The 23,722-nt window shown below is 39.3% G+C and overlaps 1 protein-coding gene across 4 annotated transcripts in view; it reads left to right on the forward strand.

Annotated features, from left to right (window-relative positions):
* COA1 (cytochrome c oxidase assembly factor 1) overlaps positions 1-23,722 on the forward strand; it is an 82,109-nt gene that overhangs the window by 44,875 nt on the left and 13,512 nt on the right. For 2 of the 4 annotated variants that reach the window (XR_013554049.1, XM_078442586.2), the window contains exons 1-3: positions 17,913-18,081; positions 20,289-20,340; positions 22,451-22,550. Coding sequence is in view for 3 of the 4 variants with exons in the window: in XM_078442586.2 (XP_078298712.1) it covers positions 22,466-22,550 (85 nt within the window). In the remaining variant the exon portion in view is untranslated. Of the gene's footprint in view, positions 1-14,285; positions 14,325-17,912; positions 18,082-20,288; positions 20,341-22,450; positions 22,551-23,722 lie in introns of those variants that run through there. The other 2 variants (XM_078442587.2, XM_078442588.2) reach the window with 2 other exon arrangements.

Genomic DNA, 23,722 nt, shown 5'->3' on the forward strand with positions numbered 1-23,722 from the left:
TTGTAGACCTGAGGGACACTGGTCATTGTCATGGGCCAACTAATTTTTTCAGATGGTATGTGGTTGAATCTTGTTTTCTTGTTTAATCCATTATGATAATGTCTGCCTTACATAGTGTTTAGACAATTTACATTTAATTATCAATATAGTTTAAGTCTGCCATCTTGCTCTTTATTTTTTGCATTTCATCTTTGTTCCCCCCCCCCCCTTTTCTTTCATGTTTTCCTGCTTTCTTTTGGATTAATAGAGTATTTTTTTGTGATTCCATTTATCTGCAGTATTGGCATATTAGCTATACCTTTTAAATTTTTTAGTAGTTACTCCAAGGTTTACAATATATATCTAATTTTATCAATTTACCTTTAAGTAATGTATCATTTTACACAAGAGCCTTACAACAATATACTTCTGTCTATGCACCTCCCCCTGATGCTATTTTTATCACATCTTTTCTTCTACATGTGACAAACCATATACTTTACTAAGTTTGCTTTAAATAGCCAAGTAACTTTTTCCCAGCTTTATTGAGATATACTTGACAAGTAAAATTAGTATATTTAAAGTGTACATCATGATGTACAATGATGATGATTTAATATACATGATGATTTAATATGCACGCACATTGTGAAAGGATTTCCACAATCAAGTTAATCAGCACATTCATCACCTCACATAGTTACCTTTTTATGTGTGTGTGAGACAACCCTTAAAGTAAACTTTCTTAGCAAATTTCATTTATATAAAATAGTCATTATACTATACATTTTGCTATATAGGCTATAGGTTATAATCACCATGCTGTATATAGATACTCAAAACTTATAACTGAAAATTTGTACTCTTTGACCAGTCTCTTCCCATTTTTCCACCTCCAGCCCCCTGCTATCCACCATTCTACAGTTTCTGTGAGTTTGACTTCTTCTTGTTGTTTTTTTTAATGACTCCAGATATAAGGGAGGTCATACAGTATTTGCATTTCTCTGGCTTATTTCACTTAGCATAATGTCCTCCCGGTTTGACCATGTTGTTGCAAATGGCAGGATTTCCTTTTTTTTTTTTTTAAATGGCTCAATAATATTCCGTTGTATATACTTATATATACATCTCTTTAAACACAATTTTGCTTGCATAAAGAATTTTGAACACATCCATTTACTGAAAGTATGGGATGGGGTGACACACATAGAGAGCCTGCCACAGGGTGGGAGTATGTGTGAGTGAGGCATGCGAAGTGCTGGGGGTAGGTACATGGGTCAGTTGGAGGAATTGCAGGCAGGGCATCCCCAGTACCTCAGCGGTAGGCTTCCTGATGCAGTCCATGAAATGGTTTGTAGGATACACGTCTCTTTGATACATTTTAGCCCTGGGTGCCCAATCTACCCTTCAGTTGTGCAGTTCACCTCAATATTCTGGATGAGATAAGAAAGAAGTGGGTCTTTTTGGCAGATTATAACACAGCTGGGGAAGCTGGATACTCACTTACATGCTCTGTTTCCCTTGTGGGAAAAATTGCAGGTGAGTGGGTCTTATGGTACTGAGCTGTACCATAAGGTATATATATAGTACCCTACCTTGGAGGAAGGGTAATGTGGGTAAAGTGAAATTGTTCTTCTTACCCTCTTCAATAAGTCAAATGTCAGAATTTTTAAAAAATTAAAGTATAGATGATGTATAATTTCATTTTAGGTGTACACCATAGTGATTTGACAATTATGTATGTTATGAAATGTTCACCCCAAAAAACATAGTTACCATCTATCACTATACAAAGTTATTATAATATTATCAGCTATGTTCTCTATGCTGTACTTTTCATCCTTGTGACTTATTTATCACCTTACCCCCTCCCCCAGCAACCCTACCCCCCTAGCCCCAGCAATCACTAGTTTGTTCTCTGTATTTATAAGTATTTTTTTCTATGTTGTTTGCTTGTTCACTCATTTGTTTTTCAGATTTCACATATAAGTGAAATCACATGGTATTTTTCTTTCTCTGACTTATTTCACTTAGTATAATACCCTTTGGGTCCATCCATGTTGTCACAAAAGGCAAAATTAAAAAAAAATGATTTAAATTCTAGTTAGTTAACATACAGTGCAACGTTGGTTTCAGGAGTAGAATTCAGTGATTCATCACTTACATACAACACTAAATGCTTGTCATAAGTGCCCTCCTTAATACCCATCACCCATCTATCCCATCCCCTGCCCACCTCCCTCCATCAACCTTCTGTTTGTTCTCTATCATTAAGAGTTTCTTATGGTTTGTTTCCCTCTCTCTCTCTCTCTCTTTTTTCTTTCTTTTTTTCCCCCTTCCTGTGCTGTGTTGGGCTGAGTTATTTAGCATGCTGGCTCTTTAAGGGTAGAGACTTGGTTTCCTATAGCAGTACAGTTATCCTGAAGTTAAACCTTAATGATTTTTAAAAGCACGTTTTAGGGGGATTTGTCTTCTCAATATGGGTCCCCAGGGTGATGGGTGTCCAATGTGGGCCCTAATCCCCTGACTCCTCCATGCTTGTGATGTCTGTCTCCTTTGTGAGTAGTTGGGCTAGGGGGTTTGGCTTCCTACCCTTTCTCTGCCCCTCCTACCTTTTTGATGTCACCTTCTCTCTATAACTAGCTGTAGAAGATTCTGCCAGTCTTCAGGTTGTTTTCAGTGTGAGTTGCAATACATGTAGTTGTTGCCTTGGTGTGTTGTGGGAGGAGGTGAGTTCATGATCCTCTTACTCTTACTCTGCCATCTTCCCTCTCTCCAAGCTAATGTCAGAAGTTTTTGCTCTGATGGTGTGCTGGAAGAGTAAGAATGGGGAGTTCTTCCTTTGCTAGGCTGTCTTGAATGACAAGTCTGAAGGACAAGGCATAGTGCCTCTCACTCAGATGGCTCTTTCCATGCTTATACCAGTTAGTATTAGTCTTTAGTTTCTGTGCCCAAATGGAATTGCTAATTTACACCTTGGTGAAGGAGATCAGGTAGGATGCTATAGTTCAAGCAAAGGTGATGATGAGGTAAATTAAAACCAGGCTGATGGGGTTGACTTAAGTAGATAATGATAAAGAACTGAGGAGACTTGGATGTGTAAGGTAAGGGAGAAGTATCAGAGCTTACGACTGTGCCAATCCCAGCTTTCATTTTCTTCTTCTTTTGTGTAATAGAACCCTAGTTTTTAGCTGGACTTATTTTTGCTTAGTGCAAAGAATGCATGTTCAGGTTCTTTTAGTAAGTGGATGTGACCATATCACTAAATTCAGATTAATGAGATGAAAGTAGAAGCATTGTGTGCAACTTCTGGAAAAATCTTAGGATTGAATGAATCCTGCTTCCCCTCTCCTACTGGCTGTTTTGTGCATGTGATACCAGGAGCTCAGGCAGCCATCTTGAGGTCCTGGACCTCAAAGTGGAAGGCACATGTTGGGAATGGCACATCACCAAGTGGAAAAGAGTCCAACACTCTGAACTGCTATACACTGAACTGACTACATCAGGGCTTCTTTTTTGTGTGGACAAAAAAAGATTTCTGTCTTATGTAAGCCGTCGGTTTTGTCTGTATATCTGTTTTGTTCTTGTTGTAGATGGCGATCTGCAGCTGCACCTAATCCTGACTAATGAAAACAGGGTGATAGAAGAGGTCTAAGTTTTTTTTTTTATCTTGGATGATGGAACAAGTGGTGATGCATTTGGTAAAGAACAAACAAGTTAGGAACTTCTGGACATAGATTATCCAATAAAACAATTATACACTGACCTGGATAAGTCTTAAATCATGAAAACATTCAACCTGTATTTGAATCTTTTTTTTCTTTTATTTTCTTAGGCATAAACACTGATCTCATGCCTTAATTACTTTAGGAATTTGATGACTTTGTCTGAGAACATAGTGGAGTTCTGAAATATTAATGCTGTCTCGACTTCATTTTCTTGTTAGTGGAGGGATAGATCTTAATCACATTCTTGAATTATAAAGAAATTTTTAAGTTTGGGGATCCTCAAAAGATAAATTGAAATAAAACATGGAGGAATGCATCATATGTTGGAATTATTTATGAGGTGCTATTTTTACTTTGGAGTAGGTCTTTGCCCTCAATCACTAACTGCTAATCTTTATCACATGTTTTGAACTCTCATGTCAAAATTATTGTTGAGCACATCTAGGGAGAATTAAATGCAGTTTACATTTTTGGCATTATTTATTATCATAAAACTTTTAAATGACAGTAATTTTGGATTGTAGATTTCACTTTGCTTTTTTATTCTTCAAGCTAGTCAAGGAATTTTTAGGATGCAAGTTTATTTTTAATTTATTTTCTCCCTCTGACTTTCTCCCTCGGGACAAATATAGTGGATTTGTGGTGGTAGTTTTAAGCTTACTGCCATCAAGGAAGCATTTAAAATGTCTTTAGGCAAGCTTGTTTTCCCTATCTTCTTGTCTGGTAGTAATAAAAGCTAAGTCTTTTTGTTTTTTTTAACTTGTTAATGTTTATTTATTTTTGAGAGAGACAGAGAGACAGAGCACGAGCTGGGGAGGGGCAGAGAGAGGGTAGACATAGAATCTGAAGCAGGCTCCAGGCTCTGAGCTGTCAGCACAGAGCCCGACATGGGGCTTGAACTCACAGACCGTGAGATCATGACCTGAGCCGAAGTCGGATGCTTAACCAACTGAGCCACCCAGGCGCCCCTTAAGTGTGTCTCTTTTTATACCTTTGAAAAAATATGTCTTTTTTAGATGCTGGCAAACAAGCTGGAATTTGACCTGTGATGTCTTTCATGGGACTGTATATGGGAAAAGGAAACTCTGGGGCAGATTTTGAGTTAGAGCTAATGTAATGCATCCCCGGGAAGCAGTGCTTGGAACTCAGGTAGCTTTAAGCAGGTAAGTTAATAGCAGAGTAAACTTGCCAGAAACAAGCATGTATAAAAGAATAAAAGAAATGGAAACAGTAAGACCATTGATAACAGAATACAGGGAGAAGGATTCAGGGCCTCTGTGGGAATCCATAGAAGCCAAAGGCTCTAAAAGCTGAGACTATTTCATTTTTCTTTTGATGTAACAGTCATTAAAAAATAGTAATAAGGCTCAGGCCAGGACCAACATGGATACTCACTTATATTATATCAGTGTTGTGTTTTTGTTTTTGTTTTTAATACTTGTATTACAGCATAGGGCAGTGTCGCATACACAAGGCCTTTTTTTGCGTAAATTGTGTGTTTCATTGAAAACAAAGACAGGCTTGCTTGAAACTGAATTGACAGCTTTGTGGCTGTAAAGATAAATATAGCACTTGTCAGGTAGTGAATTCATGAATAATCAGTGAACCAGCAAAGGACAAAAAGTGACATATGGCAGCCTGGTTTGGATTAAGTGTGATTGTCACATTCCCTTCCCCACCTTTTTCCCTTCTCTAATTTATTGAAAGAAACAAAGCCAGCCTCATTTAGCCAGAACACGGTACCTCTGAAAAAGTCTACTTAGGCAAAGTGTTAACAAGGAAGTTTATTCATTAAATGTCTCCTCTACTGTTTGATGTTTAAGAGCCTAGCCCAAGTTGTTTGCCTTAATAGAAATTTTACTGAGAATGAAAATTTGACTTGAAATCTTGAAATAAACTGGTAGAGTAGTTTTTGTTTTTTCAAATTACTGCTACATCAGTATTTCCAAATAAGTAACACTTAACCATGCTGATTTGCCAGAATGTTTTTCTAAATAAACCATAAATACATTATAGGTGTGTTTTCATGCCTTCACCCAGTATATAAGCCAGAATAGAGAGAAGGCATTCTTAATTTTTCCCTTTGTATCAACCAATACTTGATTGAAGATACTGATTCTATTATTTGTAACAAAAAATAACCATTTTTAATGGAAATTCTTCGGTAATGCCAAAGTTTTTACAATAGTGTTCTAAGGAACTGATGATGAGAGGTATTTGTTCCCAATCCAAGTAATAACTCTACCACTTTAAAACTTTAGTCTTTTCTGGTGCCTAATGAAGGGTGAGGTGTTCAGTCCAGTTAGTCAGTTTGCACCTTGAGTTTGCCTGGCTTTCGCCAAAGATCTGCTTCTGAAGGATTTCACATTGGAGAGTCTCTAGATTCTCTAGTCTCTAGAGTTCCCTTGATTCCACTCTCGTCTTTCCAAACCCTTTGAAATTGGCAGAGGAATTAGCAGTAAGTTTTGATTAAGTACATGTTAAATAAAGAATTGCTGTCTGTTTTGAATGGCTCCTGCCAACTTCCCCACAAAAAAAGCTTCCGAAAACTTATTCTTAGAATTGTAGTTTCCCATATGAATATGAAATATTAAAGGGAGTAATTTTTAGAAATCTGTTAGAGGGCTTCTTATTAAAGGAATCAGCAGAGCAGTACATTAATTATTTTTATTCCAGTGAGTACAAGTGAGACACTGAATAACATCTGGCTTTGTTCAAATTCATTGGAAGATTCCTTGATAAGATTTTTCATGTAAATTCTCTTGCACTGTGTACCAGTAGCCCCTTTTTTCACCTTAAAGTATAATCTAACTTTCTCTGTGTGACATTATCCCCCTATAATTCAGAGTAGTGAATGGTCATGAGATATTCAGCAAGTAATTTGTTAAATCTAGGAATTCGATTAAGTTTGTAATTAATTTACTTTTACCATACAAATTATGGTAGATTAACACTTAATTTTATAATAGTTTTTGACTTGTTTCCTTGATCATGGGGAAGGAGACGGTGTTACTGTGAATGCCCTTGTTTATTCTAGAGCCTGGCATGTATATGTGCATCTAAATGTCATGTGGTATGTGTGTTGGGGGAAGAAAAAACCATGAAGGACTACTGTTGTATAGACAGACGGTATCTAAGAAAAACGAAGTGTAATATCTGTTGAAAAATAAACTTGGCTAATGACCTTTAACCTTTAAAATTACCTTCAGCCAAGCAACTCTATCAGTTTATCAGCAGTTTTGAAAATGCCTAATACTTATGCCATGGTTCAGCTATAGAAAGCGCAGACTGGGTTGGAATGAGAATGGTCATGGGAAGCCTGCCCTTCAAACTCCTGAAGATAAGCCCTAATACTGAATTGTGTATATTTACTCCCTCTGCGACTAACTCAGTGAATGAAGCCTATTCATCAAGGAAATCTTGTCTTTGACTCAGATCCATTTGTCACAAATCATACACTTCAATTTTAGGATTACGTCAGGCTGAAATTATGAACAAAGCATGCTGCTATGTTCATTCTTTTATAACACAAAGGGTGGCTTATCATCAAATTGCCTATGGTAGTATCACCAGCAGTTTTATATATTTAGGGTAAATTCTGCCAACTCTGCCTGAAAGCTATTGAGCTTTCACTTTTGGAACAAGTAATAAAGAATCTTTGTTGTGTATTGAATGCTTACCATTTGCCAAACATTGTATTATGCTGAACTGGAGACAAGTTAATACACAGTTTCTACTTGCCGGTAAACACAGAGTATTGTTAGGAAGATATAACACACATGAGACAGAAGTTTATCCAGAGCTGAATTTTAAGAATAGTTTTTATTTTTATCAAAGGTCATCTTAGTCATTGGAGGTTTATAGTCTATAAAACAGAAGTGTTAGAACTGCTATTGGGTGAGGGAGGAGGAAGACACATTTAAAAATTCTATTTAAGAAGCCATTATTGAACCCCTTTTTTTGTTTCAGAAACTCTTTGATAGTCACTGGGGTTACAAACCTGATTATGCTCCCAAGATACTCAAAAGTATGGGACACAAGAACAACTGCATTGCCCTTTACAGAATACAAATTGCTTTTGATATTATATTATCTACATTATTCCTTAAAATTTTTTTTAATGTTTACTTATTTTTGAGAGAGTGAGAGAGAGAATGGGATCGGGATGGGGCAGAGAGAGAGGGAGACACAGAATCTGAAGCAAGCTCCAGGCTCTGAGCTGTCAGCACAGAGCCCAACCTGGGGCCTGAACTCACAAATCATGAGATCATGACCTGAATTGAAGTCCGATGCTTAACTGACTGAGCCATCCAGACATCCTTCTCCATTTTCTTTGTGACAGTACTGTTGGTGTTTTACATTTCAAAGGCTGAGACTAAATGAAGAATAGAGGAGGTGGTTAGTCCCCTCCTGTGTTTCTGCAGTATCTTTAGAAAATGCTGAGTCAGATAAGCTATTAATAAACTATGTAGAAAAGCACAAGGGACCTTTAGAATATATCCTGTATTGATCTTTGAGTGACTTTGCAAGGATAAAATGGTGAAGCAAAGCCATTTAGTGATTTGATAATATTGACAAGGTGAGATATATACATTTCTTTATTATCATAACAGATACATAATGTGCTTCAGGCATTGTATTCATTGACTGTTCTATTTGGTTTTGTTGTCATTCTTAGTAATCTAAGCATGCTTGATGCAGAAGATTGCAAAGTACAGATAAATATGAAGGTCCAGAAAAAAATTAATTTACTCTGCCTCTCATCACCTAGAAGTAGTCATTGTGAACATTTTGATCTATTTCCTCCAGTTCCTTTTTAATCTTTAAAATATGGGTCCAAATTGTACGATATTTTTATGTAGGGACTTTCACCTCACATTAAAAATAGTTAATATTTCTTGGGCATTAACTATATGTTTGGCACAGAGCTAATATTATGTTTTAAAGATTTTATTTTAAAAATCTGTACCATTAAATACATGCAAAGGAATCTAGGCATCACATACACATGGGTTATGGATTTCTGTGAATGGATCACCTAATGTAAGAACAATGTGAGAATGTAGAATAATATTGAAGGGTGGCAGAATATGCTACCTAAACATATGCCACTTTGGCATAAGGATTATTTTTAGCTAGAGGCACGTGAAAAACAGCAGGTGCAGAGAAGAATGCTCTGATCACCCATGTGAAAGATGCCCTCCCTATACAGGGAAGAAACATGCTTATCACTGGAGTAAGGAGTTGAGACTGGGTATTCTGTACAAACAGACCTTGTTAAAATAACAATTTTTATTTAGGTTTGCCATATATTCTAGTTGTCTTTCCAAAATCATCCTTCTTGTTCAACCTAATATCGAAGAACTTGGATTTTGCCGGTTCTTTAGGTCTTCATTTTCTTGTGGGAACTTCCAAGTGTATGTAAAAATAAAATTTGTGTGCCTTTCTCCTGTTAATCTGTTTTAAGTCAATTTAATTCTCAGGCCCAGCTGGAGACTGTAAGATGGTAGAGGTAAAATTTTACCCACCCTACATTGTTTGTCCACATGTATGTTTTTCCCCATTCCATTCTCTAACCTCCCCATCAGAAATACTACTGTACTCAATTTTACCATTTTCTTGCCTTTTAAATTTTTATTATTTTACCTTATTTTTAAAAATTTAATTTAATTTTTTAGCATTTATTTTTTTATTGAAGAATAATTGACATACAACATTGTACTGGTTCAGGTGAATAACATAATGACTAAACATTTATATACATTACAAAATGGTCACCACATGTCTAGTTACCATCTGTCACTATACAAAGTTCTTATAATATTATTAACTATATTCCCTATTTATACATTACATCCTGTGTTTTATTTATTGTAGAACTGGAATACTGTACCTCTTAATCACCTGTTTTGTCTGTCAAACTCCCCTCCCCAGCAACCATCATTTTGTTCTCTGTAACTATGAATCTGTTTCTCTTTTGTTTGCTCATTTGTTTGTTTTTTTTAACAATGTTTTATTTTTTTAAATGTTTATTTTGAGAGAGAGAGAGAGGTAGAGAGAGAGAGAGAGCAAGCAGGGGAGGGGCAGAGAGAGAGAGGGAGACAGAGAATCCCAAGCAGGCTCCATGCTGTCAGTGTAGAGCCTGACACAGCGTCCCATCCCACAACTGTGAGATCATGACCTGAGCCGAGATCAAGAGTTGGAGTCTTAACCGACTGAGCCACCCAGACACCCCCATTTGTTTCGGTTTTTTTTTTTAGATTCCATGAATAAGTGAAATCATATAGCCTTTTTTTTTTTCTCTGACTTATTTCACTTAACATAACACCCTCTAGGTCCATCCATATTGTTGTGAATGGCATGGTTTTTTTCCTTTTTATGGCTGAGTAATACTCCATTGTGTATATATACCACATCATCTTTACCCATTTATCTCTCAGTGTACACCTAGGTTGCTTCCATACCTTGCCTATTGTAAATAATGCTACAATGAACATAGGGCTGCTTATGTCTTGTTGCATTGGTGTTTTCATTTTCTTTGGAAAAAGATGCAGAAGAGAAATTGCTGAATTGTATGGTATGTCTATTTTTAATTTTTTGAGAAACCTATACTGTTTTCTATAGTGGCTGCACCAATTTACATTCTCACCAACAGTGCATGAGTGTCCCTTTTCTCTACATTCTTGCCAGCACTTGTTATTTTGTGTGTTTGTTGATGACAGCCATCTTGACAGGTATGAGGTGATATCTTACTGAGGTTTGGATTTGCATTTCTCTGATGATTAGTGATATTGGGTATCGTTCTTTGTGTCTGTTGGCCATCTTTATTTCTTCTTCTGGAAAAATGTCTATTCGGGTCCACTGCCAATTTTTTAATTGGATTTTTTTTTTTTTTAATATTGGGATGAATGAGTTTTTAATATATTTTGGTTATTAATCCCTTACCAAATATATCATTTGCAAGTAGGTTGCCCTTTCATTTTGTTGATGGTTTACTTGCTGTACCAAAAACTTTTTAGTTTAATGTAGTCCCTTTTGTCATTCTTTCCTGAGGAGACATATCTCAAAAATTGTTGCTAATATCAATGTCAAAGAGCTAACTGCCTATAATTTCTTTTAGGGTTTTATAGAATCAGATCTTTAATCCATTTGGGGTTTATTTTTGTCTATGGTATAACAGAGTGGTCCAATTTCATTCTTTTCCATATAACAGTCCAATTTTCCCAACACCATTTATTAAAGAGACTTTATTGTATATTCTTGTGTCCTTTTATAAATTGACCATATATGTGTGGGTTTATTCCTGAATTATCTATTCACTTCCATTGATCCATTTGTCTGTTTTGTGCTTGTACCATACTGTTTTGATTACTATAATTTTGTAGTAGTAGAGTTTGTAGTAGAGTTTGAAACTAGGAAGTGTGGATACATCTAGCTGTGTTCTTTCTTAAGATTGCTTTGGCTATTTGGGATCTTTTCTGGTTCCATAGAAATTTTAGGATGGTCTTTTCTAGGTCTGTGAAAAATGCCATTGCTATTTTGATAGGGATTTAACTGAATCTGTACATTGCTTTGGGTAGTATGGCCATTTTAACAACATTAATTTTTCCAATCCAGGTGCATGGTATATCTTTCCATTTGTTTGTTTTGGCTTCCCCTTTATCATCAGTGTCTTATAGTTTTCAGAGTACAGGTCTTTCACTTTGTTGGTTAAATTTATTCCTAGGTATTTTATCCTTTCAGATACAGTTATAAATAGGACTTTCTTAATTTCTCTTCCTGATTGTTATTAGTAACGAACTATAGAAATGATCCCTGAAAGTATAGCCTTTCTGATTGTTATTAGTGTACAGAAATACAACAGGTTGATTTTGTATTCTGCAACTTTACTGAATTTATTTATTTTCACAGTTTGTTGATGGGGGTTTTAGGGTTTTCTATATGTAGTGTCATGTCATCTGCAAATAGTGACAGTTGTACTTCTTCCTTTTGAATGAGGATCCATTTATTTATTTATTTACTAAGCCTAATTGCTGTGTCCAGGGCTACCAGTCCTATGTTGAATAAAAGTGGTGAGGGTGAGCATCGTTGTGTTGTTCCTCATCTTACAGGAAGAGCTTTCAGTTGTTCACAAGGAGTATGATGTTAGCTGTGTGTTTGTCATATTTTGCCTTTATTATGTCGAGGCGTATTTCTTCTATACCCACTTTGTTGAGAGTTTTTATCCTAAATGGATGTTGAGTTTTATCAAATGCTATTTTGTCTGCAACTATTGAGATGATTATATGGTTTTTGTCTCTCATTTTGTTAATGTGGTAAATCACATTGATTTGTGGATATTGAACTCTCCTTGCATCCCTGGAATAAATCTCACTTGATGATGGTTTATAGTCCTTTCAACGTCTCTGTCTCCAAAGGAAAAAAAAAAGTCTTTCTTGGTTTGCCTCTCTCCTTTTTCCACTATGATTGTTTTGTTTCTTAAATTCCACGTGAGTGAAATCACGTGGTATTTGTCTTTCTCTGACTTAGCATAATATTCTCTAGCTCCATCCATGTCATTGCAGATGGCAAGAGTTCATTCTTTTTTATGGCTGAGTAACATTCCATTATATATATGTGTGTATGTATTAATATATATACACACACATACACAGCACATCTTCTTTATCCATTCATCAGTCAGTGGGCATTTGGGCACTTCCATAATTTAGCTATTGCTGATAATGCTGCTATAAACATCAGGGTGCATGTATCCCTTTAATGAGTATTTTTGTATCCTTTGGGTAAATACCTAACAGTGCAATTGCTGGATCATAGGGTAGTTCTATTTTTGCCTTTTTCAGGAACCTCCATGTTATTTACCAGAGTGGTTGTACCAGTTTGCATTCCCACCAGTGGTGTAAGAGGGTTCCCCTTTCTCCACACGCTTGCCGATACCTGTTTCCTTTGTTGTTAATTTTAGCCATTCTGACAGGTGTGAGGTGGTATCTCATCATGGTTTTGATTTCTATTTCCCTGATGATGAATGATTAAGAGTACTTTTTAACATAAAAAACTATTCCCTTGTCTTCAAATATGGTTACATTCTGAGGTACTGGGCATTAGGGTTTCAACATATGAGTGGATGGCAGGGCACACAATTCAGCCCATAAAACAGAATGAGGGGCAATATAGAAGAGATAGAGGGTATAAATTTCAAGAGGACTGGCCAGAGAGGTAAAGGAAGAGGACTGGCCAGAGAGGTAAAAGGAACAGGTAGAGAGTTGAGTGAACATGATAGGAGAGTTTCAGGGAGGGAACATTCAGCCACGAGCCTCCCAGATTCTACTTCTAATCACTGATGCCAAATTGTTTTATTTTCCTAGATACTTTCTTTTTCTAAGATGGAGGGTTTTAATAGAAATGCTGAAGTAAACGTTTAATAGGGTTTTCCTTACTCATATTCCCTTGCAAAATGGTTATGAATCAGAGTCCTTTATCTAAAGTTTTTGATGCCAGAAAATACTGAATATCTTTTTGCTGTGTTTTCAAATCTGCAAGAGAATGGCCTTGAAACGTTTTTTATTCAAATGTATGAGACATCATGAGTAATCAGATTTAGCTATCAAAGTTTACTATTTTAAGCTTTCTACCACAAGTCTATCATTTCTAAAGTCTAAGTGCATGGTAATTTTGAATGCTGGTAATACTTGTAAGGAGGCTTAAGGATAATAATGATAAATCCTGTGAAATCACTCTGCCTTGCCCTTCACCATCCCTCCAGTATCCTGTTAGTTCTGCTTCCTACTTCATATGCTTTCACTTTTTTGCATCTTTGCTGCTACCAGCTAGTCCAAGCTGCCATTATTTCCTACTGCAGGAGCTTTTTAATTGGTTTTCATGCTTCCATCCTGCCCCTTCTAGAGAAATCTTTAAAAAAAGAAAAGGCAAGCCAGACTATATCATCCCATTTGAAGTCTTCAGCAGCATCTCATTACACTTGGAATAAAATCCAAACTGTCTGTGATACCCGAAAAAGGTCTACATGATGAAGACCCTGCCCTCCTGCCGGCCCTCAGTTAACATGCTAGCCTGCCTTCTGGTTCTTGAACATACCAAGTTGGTGGCTGCCTGGAGGCTTTAGCCTGCTCTACTTGCCCCTCTTCTGGGTTTCAAATTACTCCTTCAATCTCAACTCAAATGTTGCCTTGGTAGAGAGGCCTTCCTTCACCCCACAGTTTAAACTGCTCTTTCTTCCTTTTATACTCTAGCATGGGTTAACCTTAAAAGAAAACTGCCAGTTATTTCCCAGCAAAAGATGTTTTTTTTGGGAGGGGGGGGGCGGGGGGGGCGAAGGGCGAAGAATTGCAATCTGGGTCAAGTAAGCTATGTCAGAACCATAGGGAAGTTAGGAGAACAAAGGAGAGGCACACTCTTTTATAGAGGAAAACGGGGACTTGGGGAGGCTGTTATAAACAGCCCATTGCAGTAAACTGAGAGTTGGAAGTATAGTGGCTCCTCATTGGCTGAGTGGTGATTGTCTCTCATTGGCTGATCTGTTGCTTGGTGGTGGTGCATAGGCGTGAGGAAAACCTTTGTTCCACCTGCTGGGATGGGAAAGTAGAATCCACCTGCAAGGTCCCTCTCTTCCTGTTGGATTTGCATTTGAGGATGGGTGGTAGGGCATAAGAGCTCCCCTGCCAAACCCCCCGACTCCATTTTAGTGTGGTTTCCTTTTCTTGATTTTCACACATGTCACATGCATATATTTGTTTGTTTAGGTTGGTAGGTGGGCTACCAAACTGTTTCTTCAAAGTGGATGTACCATTTTGCATTCCCACCATCAGTGTTTGCTCCACATCCAATATTTGGTGTTAGTGTTTTGGCTTTTAGTAGTTCTGATAGATGTGTCATGGTATCTCTTTGTATTAATTGTAGTTCCCTGATGACAGATGACATTGAGTATCTTTGCATATGATTATATGCCATCTGTGTATCTTCTTTGGTGAGACATTTGTTCATTTTTTTTTCCTATTTTTTAATTAGGTTTATTTTTCTGTTGTTGATTTTTAGGAGTTCTTTGTATATTTTGGTAACAGTCCTTTATCAAATACGTCTTTTGCAAATATTTTCTCCCAGTCTGTAGTTTATCTCCTCATTCTCTTGACACTCTATTTTTTCCAAAGTATTTATCACTAACTAAACTAATCTTATTATTGTTTATCTCCTCCCACTACAATGTAAGGTCCACAAACCACATGTCTATTTTGTTCTCTGCTGTATCTCCAGTGCATAGATGGTGCCTGGTATTTTGAGTGCAGTTGGAAAATATTTGTTGATTGAATTAATGGATAACAACTGTTAACATTTTCAGTTTGTTTTATTCTTAATGAAAATGGCATTAAGCTGATTTTAATTTCTTCCATCTTATTTGAAACTCAATTTCAAATTTTGTCATTTTAATCTTCAAAATTAAGGATAATAGCTGCTTGCAGTAGTGGAAGGTCAATTTCCATCGTTGTATATATGAATTGACTTAAGATACGTAACTGCTGATCTGTACTTGCTTTGTCTTCTCAAAAATTGTACAGATTTATTCTCCAGGAGGTAGTCACAGGACTGGGCAATGGGAACAGTAGAATGTTTATGTCAGTCCCACGAAGCCTTATGCTAGACACTGGAAAATCTTAGTATGTTCAAATGTGTATTCACAGATATGTGCGCGCACACACACACACACACACACACACTGAACCTTGCAAGGTAAAAAAGTTATTCAGATTCTTGGTTCTTGATTGCTTTTTTTGTTCATTGGATTTGTTAAATATAGAAAATGACATGTTGGTTTCCTGCTGTAGTTTTTTTCATTTATTCTTTTATTTTTACTAGTTTTTGGCTTTATATATTTTATTGTATGTTGTTTGCTACTACTGATCATAGGTATTATATTTTTGTCTATTTTTGACTCCATTAAAGGCTTTTTGCCTTGAATTCTACTCTGAATATTTCCACTCTGCTTTGTTTTTGTTTGAATATAATTCTTCTTTTTTTAAGCCTTTCATTGCTTTTTTAAATTGTTGTTCTTAAAAATAATGTATATTTTACAGGGCACCTTGGTGGCTCAGTCAATTAAGTGTCTGACTCTTGATTTTGGCTCAGGTCATGATCTCACAGTTGATGAATTTGAGCCCCATGTCAGGCTCTGTACTGACATTGTGGAGCCTGCTTGGGATTCTCTCTCTCTCTCTCTCTCTCTCTCTCTCTCTGCTCTTACCCTGCTCGTGCTCTCTCTCTCAAAATAAATAAATAAACTTAAAAAAAATTAACATATGTTTTACAGAGTTTTTAAAATCTTTTCAGAAAAGCTTTTAAAAGATATTTTGGTTATCTATTGCTGCATAACAAACCATCTCAAAACTTTGTGGCTTCAAACTAGAACAATTTATTATCTGTTGTGATTCATGGATGGAACAGGTGGATGGTCCTTCTGCTCCATAGATAGTCTGCTGGTACTATAGTCATCTGGTGGCTCATGAATGTCCATGGTTGCTCATTCACATGGCTAGTGCGTTGGTAGGGATGGCTTGTTTCCTGCAGAAAGAACATGTGAACTTTTGGAGTGGCTTTTGGACAGCACATATTACCTGTATGGGAAGTTGATTGTTAGGAAACCCATAACATATCAGACAGATACATGTGATAGCTCTGTTGTGGAATAGCTATGTAACCATGAGCAACTTTTAGAACCTTTCTTAAGACTTCTTTCCTAGCTCAAAAAAGGCAAAAATATTTTACCATTTGTAGATATTATAAGAAATAGTAGTAGTGCATATAAAATATCCTGATTTATGCCTGGCCCATAGTAGTCACTCAGATGTGGGACAAGCCAGACCAGCCATATGTTATCCAGAGGAAATTGAGTGGGTAGATTATTCCTGGACTGGGTCTCCCTGAGCAAAGCCCAGAGTTAAAGAAGAACCATGGGATATTAATAGTCTTGCTGGGAAGCTCACATGGTCCTGAGTTCATGTACAGGCTGGCCCTGCTCCAACTTCAGCTGCCTATTATGCCCACTCTTAACGTATTAAGGCAAATTATGGTTTTAACAATTTGGGGATGGTAGTGTTGAGAAAAGAATCACTTTACTAAAGAGACCTAGCTTGTAAGACATAGCCTGATTTCAGAAATATTACAGTGTGAGAAAACTGCCTCATAAAAATCAAGGATTTATTATCTTAGATCAGTCCATCTTTCTCAGCTGGGTTTTGGGGTGCTTGTCTTTCTATAAGGACCTCCTGAGCTTACCTCTTATTAAACTCAAGGATTTTATCTCACACACTGGCAGATTGCTGCTTCAGGTTCCCACCATCAGACCGGGGCCCACGAGGGTTGTGTGCCTGTTATCCAGGGCCAGACCACTTGGGAAGAGGAGTCTATTTCATTTATTGCCACAGCCTCTAGATCTCTCAAGATGTGGTCGGGGAGGTGGTGTGTGTGGCGTGGAGAGAACAGCTGTCTCCATTCTCTAATGTCCCAGGATCCCCTACAGGATCATCTGACCAGCCTTTGCACCACAGCCCATGTGCTTGACTTGCAGGGTGTTGTTTCTGTAGACCACTGGCTGCAAATTTGGCTGTGTATTACGCTCACCTGAGGAGGTTAAAAAACACCAGTGCCTGGATCCCACTCCCATAGATTCTATTTCAATCGATCTGAGGAGTGGCCTGGACATCAAATTTTTTTTTTTTAAAGCTCTTCACAGGATTCTGATGTGCAGCCCAGTTTGAGATCGTACCACCAGATTGCTTCCATCTTCCCCTGGTCAGATCATGACTGTGGCTTGAACCGTCTAGCTGCTTCTGTTTATCTCCCTAATGATACTTCCTATGGATCTCCTCCATCTGGTCGGGGGCTCGGAGAGAGGTGACAGGAGGGTCCTCGACCCTGTTTCACAGATTGCCCTTTGACTCCGGAAAGGTGCTCACTCCTTTGAGAAGAGTTTGTAAGCCATTAGCCTTTGGGGGCCTAAGTCACCCTTCGTGTGTCAGAGCAGAGTTACTGACTGCTTTCTGAAAAGAGCCTACCTGTACTTTGTTCCGCTTTCCTGTGGCTAACCAGCTTCATTTTCAAGATGTGTCACAACCCTTGCCTCTTAGTTAACCGTAAAGCAAAAAATCTTCCCCTAATTGGCTGTGTATTAGGCTAACTGAATTTGAGTGTCTTGCAGATTTTCACATCAGATTAACAAATTTTCAGTGACCAAAAGCTTAGTTCTAAAATACAACATTCCTGGAGGTAGCCTCAAATTTGTCTCTAGTTCTCCAGGAATGCTTTTTGAATTTGTGGTGTGTGAGGTTGGGGGCTGCTGACCACTATCTTCAAGGCTGCAGATGAGGTAGGTAAATGGAAGCTGATTGAAAGGGGCAGAGGCTGAGTCCTTGTTCTCCTCTCCCCACCTCAACCCCAAATCCCTCACCTCACTGTCACACATGGAGGGGCTCCCTGGAGACCTGGTCAGTCATGACTGCCTTAGTTCTCCTTTGAGTCAAGGTAGCCGGTCAGAACTTCCCACTTAGGCCCCAATGTTTAGGCCACTTGTAGAATTGTTTATGTTTCTGCTTTGACTCTGATTGTGGCTTTTATTAGGGGATGTTATCCAAAAAGTGATTATTTGGAATTTGTGAACTTTTAAAAACAATTCTAGGGATGTTGTTTGCAAGGCTAGCCAATTCAGAGACTCCGTTGCTGAGCATGTGTGGGAGAGATCTTTCTCGGGCTTTGTGTGTTATTAGGAATTGTATTCCTCCTCAGCTGCTGTGTCCCATGACCCCATGGACACTGGGCCTTGTAGTTGCTCAGACTTCCCTCCTGGCTGCCTTGAAGAAATGTCTAGTGCACCAGAGTGTGTAATTTTATGCACTAATGTTACCCCAGCTGTATTTCTTTTCTTAAAATTATTTTCTCTTTGGCTTCATTTCCTCATTCATTTCTTTCTTCTCTTCTAAAATTTGCATCCTTGTTAGCCCTATCATCCTTTTTAGAATGAGCTGGTGTACAAATGAGCAAATAAATATTTTAAGAAACTGCCCTTCTCATATACTCTTTCTACTCCACTGCTGCTGCTCCTGCCTGTGGCCCCTTCTATGGGGTAGAGCCCAGCAGCTCAGAGACGGTGGCCTTCCTCAGCAGGAACTGCCTCCATTCCCAGACAACTGTCCTGTGGCTCTGACTCCTCCCACACCCCCAGCCCTCATTTCTGCTGCTGGCCTTCGCTGATCGTTTCCACCGACCTGAAGCCTGTCACCCTTTCCTTCAGCTCTGCTCTCTCTGCCGAGTTGATTTCCTCTGTGAAACCTTTGCTGACCCCCTCCAGGAAGAGCTGACCACTTCCTGGGCGTCGCTTCCTCTCCTGGTGCTCAGGACTCTGCCTGCATTAACCGAGCTGCAGCTCGCCCATAGGCACCTTTGTGCAAATTAGGAAAAGGTACCTGCCCCTTCCTCAAGTAACTTTCTAGAACTTCCAACTGTTGGAAAACCGTCTTAATAATGAGGAATCTAGGATGTTTCACCTGGAAGTGGAAGCCTGCTAGGATTGTGCTGTGCTGTACTGCATAGTTATACTTGACGGCCCTTTTGTGAATTGTCTGTATTCCCCTCAGCACTGTTTGCCTGACCAGAGCAGGCCCTCAACAACCATTTGCTAAATGAAAGAGTGAAAGTTCAAGTATGCGCCTCATTCCTATCATGAAAAATAGCAGGAAAGGCATATATGATGAGGTCTTTTTGCACTGAACATGAGTATATTTTAATTCAGAGACATACACATATGTGTATATGTATATGTATGTGTATATATTTACTTTTCAGTATTTCTGAAATCAGCAGGTATCTTAAAGTCAGTGCATCATGGTGCCTAAGAACACAGACCCTGGTACCAGACTGCCTGGGTCTGAATCCCAGTTCTACCACCGAGACACATATCAGTGACTTTGGACACTCTACTTAACCTCTCTGTGCCTCAGTTTACTTATCTATAAAATAGGGATAATAACATAGTTCCTACTTCATGGGGTGATTGTGAGAATTAAATGAATTATTGTATGTACCGTGCTTAGCATATAGGCACCAAGCACTAATAGAGATATGTTACCTCGTATCATTATTATTAAAGCCTATGTATACACTTAATACACTGTTGTTTCTTCTTAACCCTAAAAAACTGCTTTAATCCATGCTGTACAGCTTATATTGATGGTGTCTTGTTTTGGTGGGCAGCTGCCTGTATCCAGGATCGTGTGCATTGTGGTCAGACACGTGCCGTGTATGCCTGCCCCTCCACACCAGTTTTCTGGTTGTTATAAGAGATACATGGTGCACACGCAGGAGACCATCAGGCTTTGTTGTTTCTTCTTTTCCTTACATGGCAGAAGAGAAGGGGGGAAAACCAGAGCCCTGTATAGACAAGGCTTGTTTTGAAATTTAAACTTTTTATTCGTGTTCCAAAGCTTTGATTGGTAACAAAACTTGGCTGTCTTAAACTGGAAATCAGAGAGAATTGGGTTTGAAAAGTGACTTTAATGTAAAATCTTTATCTAATTGCAGAGCGACTTCTCTTTGATGATTTTCAAGAAAGCTGTGCTGTGAAGTGGCAAAGGTAATGAATGTTCTGGGGCCACGTTCCGCCTTAGAACCCACCAGAGTATTCTCAAGTTAGACAATAGATGTAAGTTGCTCCCTTAATAATTGTGAGTTTTTCCTGGTCTCTAGTGTCCACTTGTGGCTGTAATTTCACATGAGAGATGGGTGGCTATTCTCTGAATTGTTTCAGGACAGTTTTCCTTCTCATGTCTCATGCCAGCTGTAGAAACTACAACCTTCTGGGGAGTTCTATGTGATTCATGCTTACGGCCCCACCCTCCTGAGTTGTCCTTCAAATTAAGCAAGATCTGACTCCTGCATTTTTTGGAGATGCTCCGACCCTTTCCATTATGAGACTAAATGGCTTTTCCCAGATTACATTGCTGTAATTAGCTTACACGCAACTTTGATAAATATTCTTACATACTACCCAGCACCAGCCAAAACTGTCACAGCGATCTGGGTACATGTATTTGGGGTTTCAGCAGCCTTCTCTGTTGGATAAAATGCGTATAAATAAATAACACAAGGATGCTCTAATGCTTCATCTTCCTTAATTTGATATGTTGATCAAAATACTTTTTATACAGAAACCTCAATTTAGTGTTATTTTAGTGTAGAGCTGGTCAACATTAGCCCTGTCTGAGGGTATATTTAGTTCTCAGTTCCCAGAAGGAATATCCGTATGAGGAACTTTCTCCAACAGCCCTTCCTAAGTATTCATTTACCTTCAGGTTTCAGAAATAAGTAGACAGTTGTTAGTAGTGTCTGTATTCTAGAAGGTGGAGGAGTAGATGGTGAGAATATGGATACCTTGACTCACAGATCTAGCTGGCAGAGAAACTAGCATCATGCCCAGTATTTTGCACTGTAATGCCTTGGACCCCTTTAGGTCACATCAAAAGCTTGGTCCTAAAGAAGCACATAAAACTCTAACGTTAAATCTTCAAATGGGGATATAAACACTTTTTGTCTTTTCCTTCCCAGTTTATAACTGAGGTTTCCATCTCTGTCCAAAATCTCATTTCTTCTTGGAGAAATATCAGCAAAGACAGACAGAGGAATTTACCTAAATCTCATGGAGGGTGAGGATGCCCTGGTGCAGCTTGGGTGGTCAAAGCAAACCAGAAACCTACAGAAAGAACCTGACTCATATGCATTTTGTTGGGGTTTTTTTTTTTTTTTTTGGTTGTTGTTTTGGGTTTTTTTGTTTGTTTTTCATTTTAGTTGGTTGTCAACACTTAGAATTGGAACAGTTTAACATAAAGGGTCTCTTGAAGTATTGGAAGATCCATCCAGACTTGGCCTGCATAACCATTGTCAGCTGGAGCTGGGTCGAAGCTGCCCTTTGGCTGGGCCATGCACTCCTCACTTTTCAGTGTCTGCTCTCATTTATGTGATTTATCCAGTCCTAAGCCAGTGTCCTGCTCTGCTTTATGGCCGGGTATCTCACAGCTTCACAGAAAGGCTTAGGCCAGTTGTGAGCAGTGGTTAAATGGCCACCCGGAAGGAGCATAATTGGTACCATTGAGGCCCTAGTGCTCCTCAAAGCCCCACCCAGGCCTTCAGGAGACAGGAGTTAAGGCCAGGGTGGCCATGGTATGCTGAATTTGCTGAGCTGGCTCCTCTCCATCTGTTCATTCATCCTGAGAGTCATGACCACAGTTTCCTCATCCAGGGGGGTGGGACATTTTTCAAAATATGAAAGAAAGCAGCCAGTGACCACGCAGGCCTATTGGTAGGCTCATAAGACCAACTACTGCCACAAAAGGATAAGCTTCCTGTTTACCAGCAGGCAGGAGACAAAGTGGTTGTGCTTCCTGGCCATGTAGGACTTGGCACACGGGCTGGGTTCCGTCCGAAAAGACAAGTGCTGAATGCTTGCTCTGTGCTCAGCCGTCGCCCCCACGGCCTGGGTCCTGGATGTGGGCCACCCTCGGGAGGGCACTTTTGCTTTGGCTCCAGAACCAGCCCTGGTTTTCTGAAAGGAAGCAAATGGGGAAGGTGGCCTTGCTTCCTTGCTGGCTTCCTCTTTAGCTTTCCTTTCCCTGTGGGGCCCGATCCAGCCAAAGTCCCTTGTCCTAAACTTGAATTTAAAGACTAATTCATGTCTTTTGTTTGTAAAGTCTCCAGGAAGCAAGATGCCATTGCCTCTGGGGAAACTGGTCCTTCTTTCCAGTGTGGTGGCCAGTGGGAGCTGCACCCTTATATATTACCTTATACGAAGTAAGTATCCAGTGAACCCAGCTGCCAAGGCGTGGCTTCCTCCCAGCTCTCTCTGCCCTACTCCTCCATCAAAGGAAATACTTGAGATGCTTTCAGGAGATTAGAGAAAGGAGAAGAGGGCTATTTTTAGTAGCCAGTACCATTCCTTTGGCTGCAGCTTCCTGCTTATCCTATAATCCCAGTTTTTCCTGGAGCTCCAAGCGCAAATGAAAGGACCAGGATTCGTTTGCATCACAAGCCTTGCAAAAAGCAAGATGGGCTTTCACTCCAGTGCACACACAAGAGATCCCTTAAGATTTCTGAGATTATGTAAAGAAGAGAGGGAAGGGCAGTACCAGATGGTTCACAGGTGGGGAAAACTGGCTGTTTTTCAAGAGTCGTCAGCCTGTTTGCCCTGCCATTCTCTGCTGTAGATTTAGTGGAGGAGGGGACCTTGAGCAAGGGACTCTGGTGAGGGAAGAAAATAAAAGAAGAGCCCGGGATGCAAACTCCTGACAGATGCTGCTTCCAGCCCCACTGCACACAAATTTGAATTTGTAAAGACAGGCCACAGTTACTGTGGGCAGCCAAGACATTTAAGGTCATTTCAGTGCTACTAGTTGCAAAGCAGCAGCAGTTTTTTTCTTTTTTCTTTTTTTTTCTAGACTGCCTTTCTTTGAAGATCCTTTATGCCCACCCAGCCTGGCTTCTCACCCTGACTCTGCACCATTTTCACTTCCTGCCAGGACGTATCACCAGCAGACAGGCAGAGAGTGCTCAGTGTCCTGTGCGTCCCTTCTCCCCCACCTTCCTTCAGCCTTGGCCCAGGGCTCTCTGAGTCTTGAGGTGGCCTGAGGCGAGCACAGCCAGGGGTAATTCAGACTGGAATAGCTCAGCCTCCTCTCCCCTCTGCCAAAGGGGTGGGAGCAGGACACAACATGAATGGGTACATTTTATGGGTCAGGAGACCGAGGTCTTTCCTCCTCAGTAGGCCGGGCTCGTCCAGGAGAGATAGCCCAGCTGGCATCTGTAGCCAACCGCCTGAGTTGAATGCCAGAGCCAGCTCTGCGCTGGCTGTGTAGCCTTGTGGGAGGATCTCTCACCTCCATTATCTGTGTGATGAGGGGCAACACTAGTGCCTGTGCATGAGGTTGTTGTAAAATTAAATAAATTGTAAGACATAGGAGATACTG

Source organism: Panthera onca, chromosome A2, assembly GCF_046562875.1.
Source record: "Panthera onca isolate mPanOnc1 chromosome A2, mPanOnc1 haplotype 2, whole genome shotgun sequence".
Lineage (NCBI taxonomy): Eukaryota > Metazoa > Chordata > Mammalia > Carnivora > Felidae > Panthera > Panthera onca.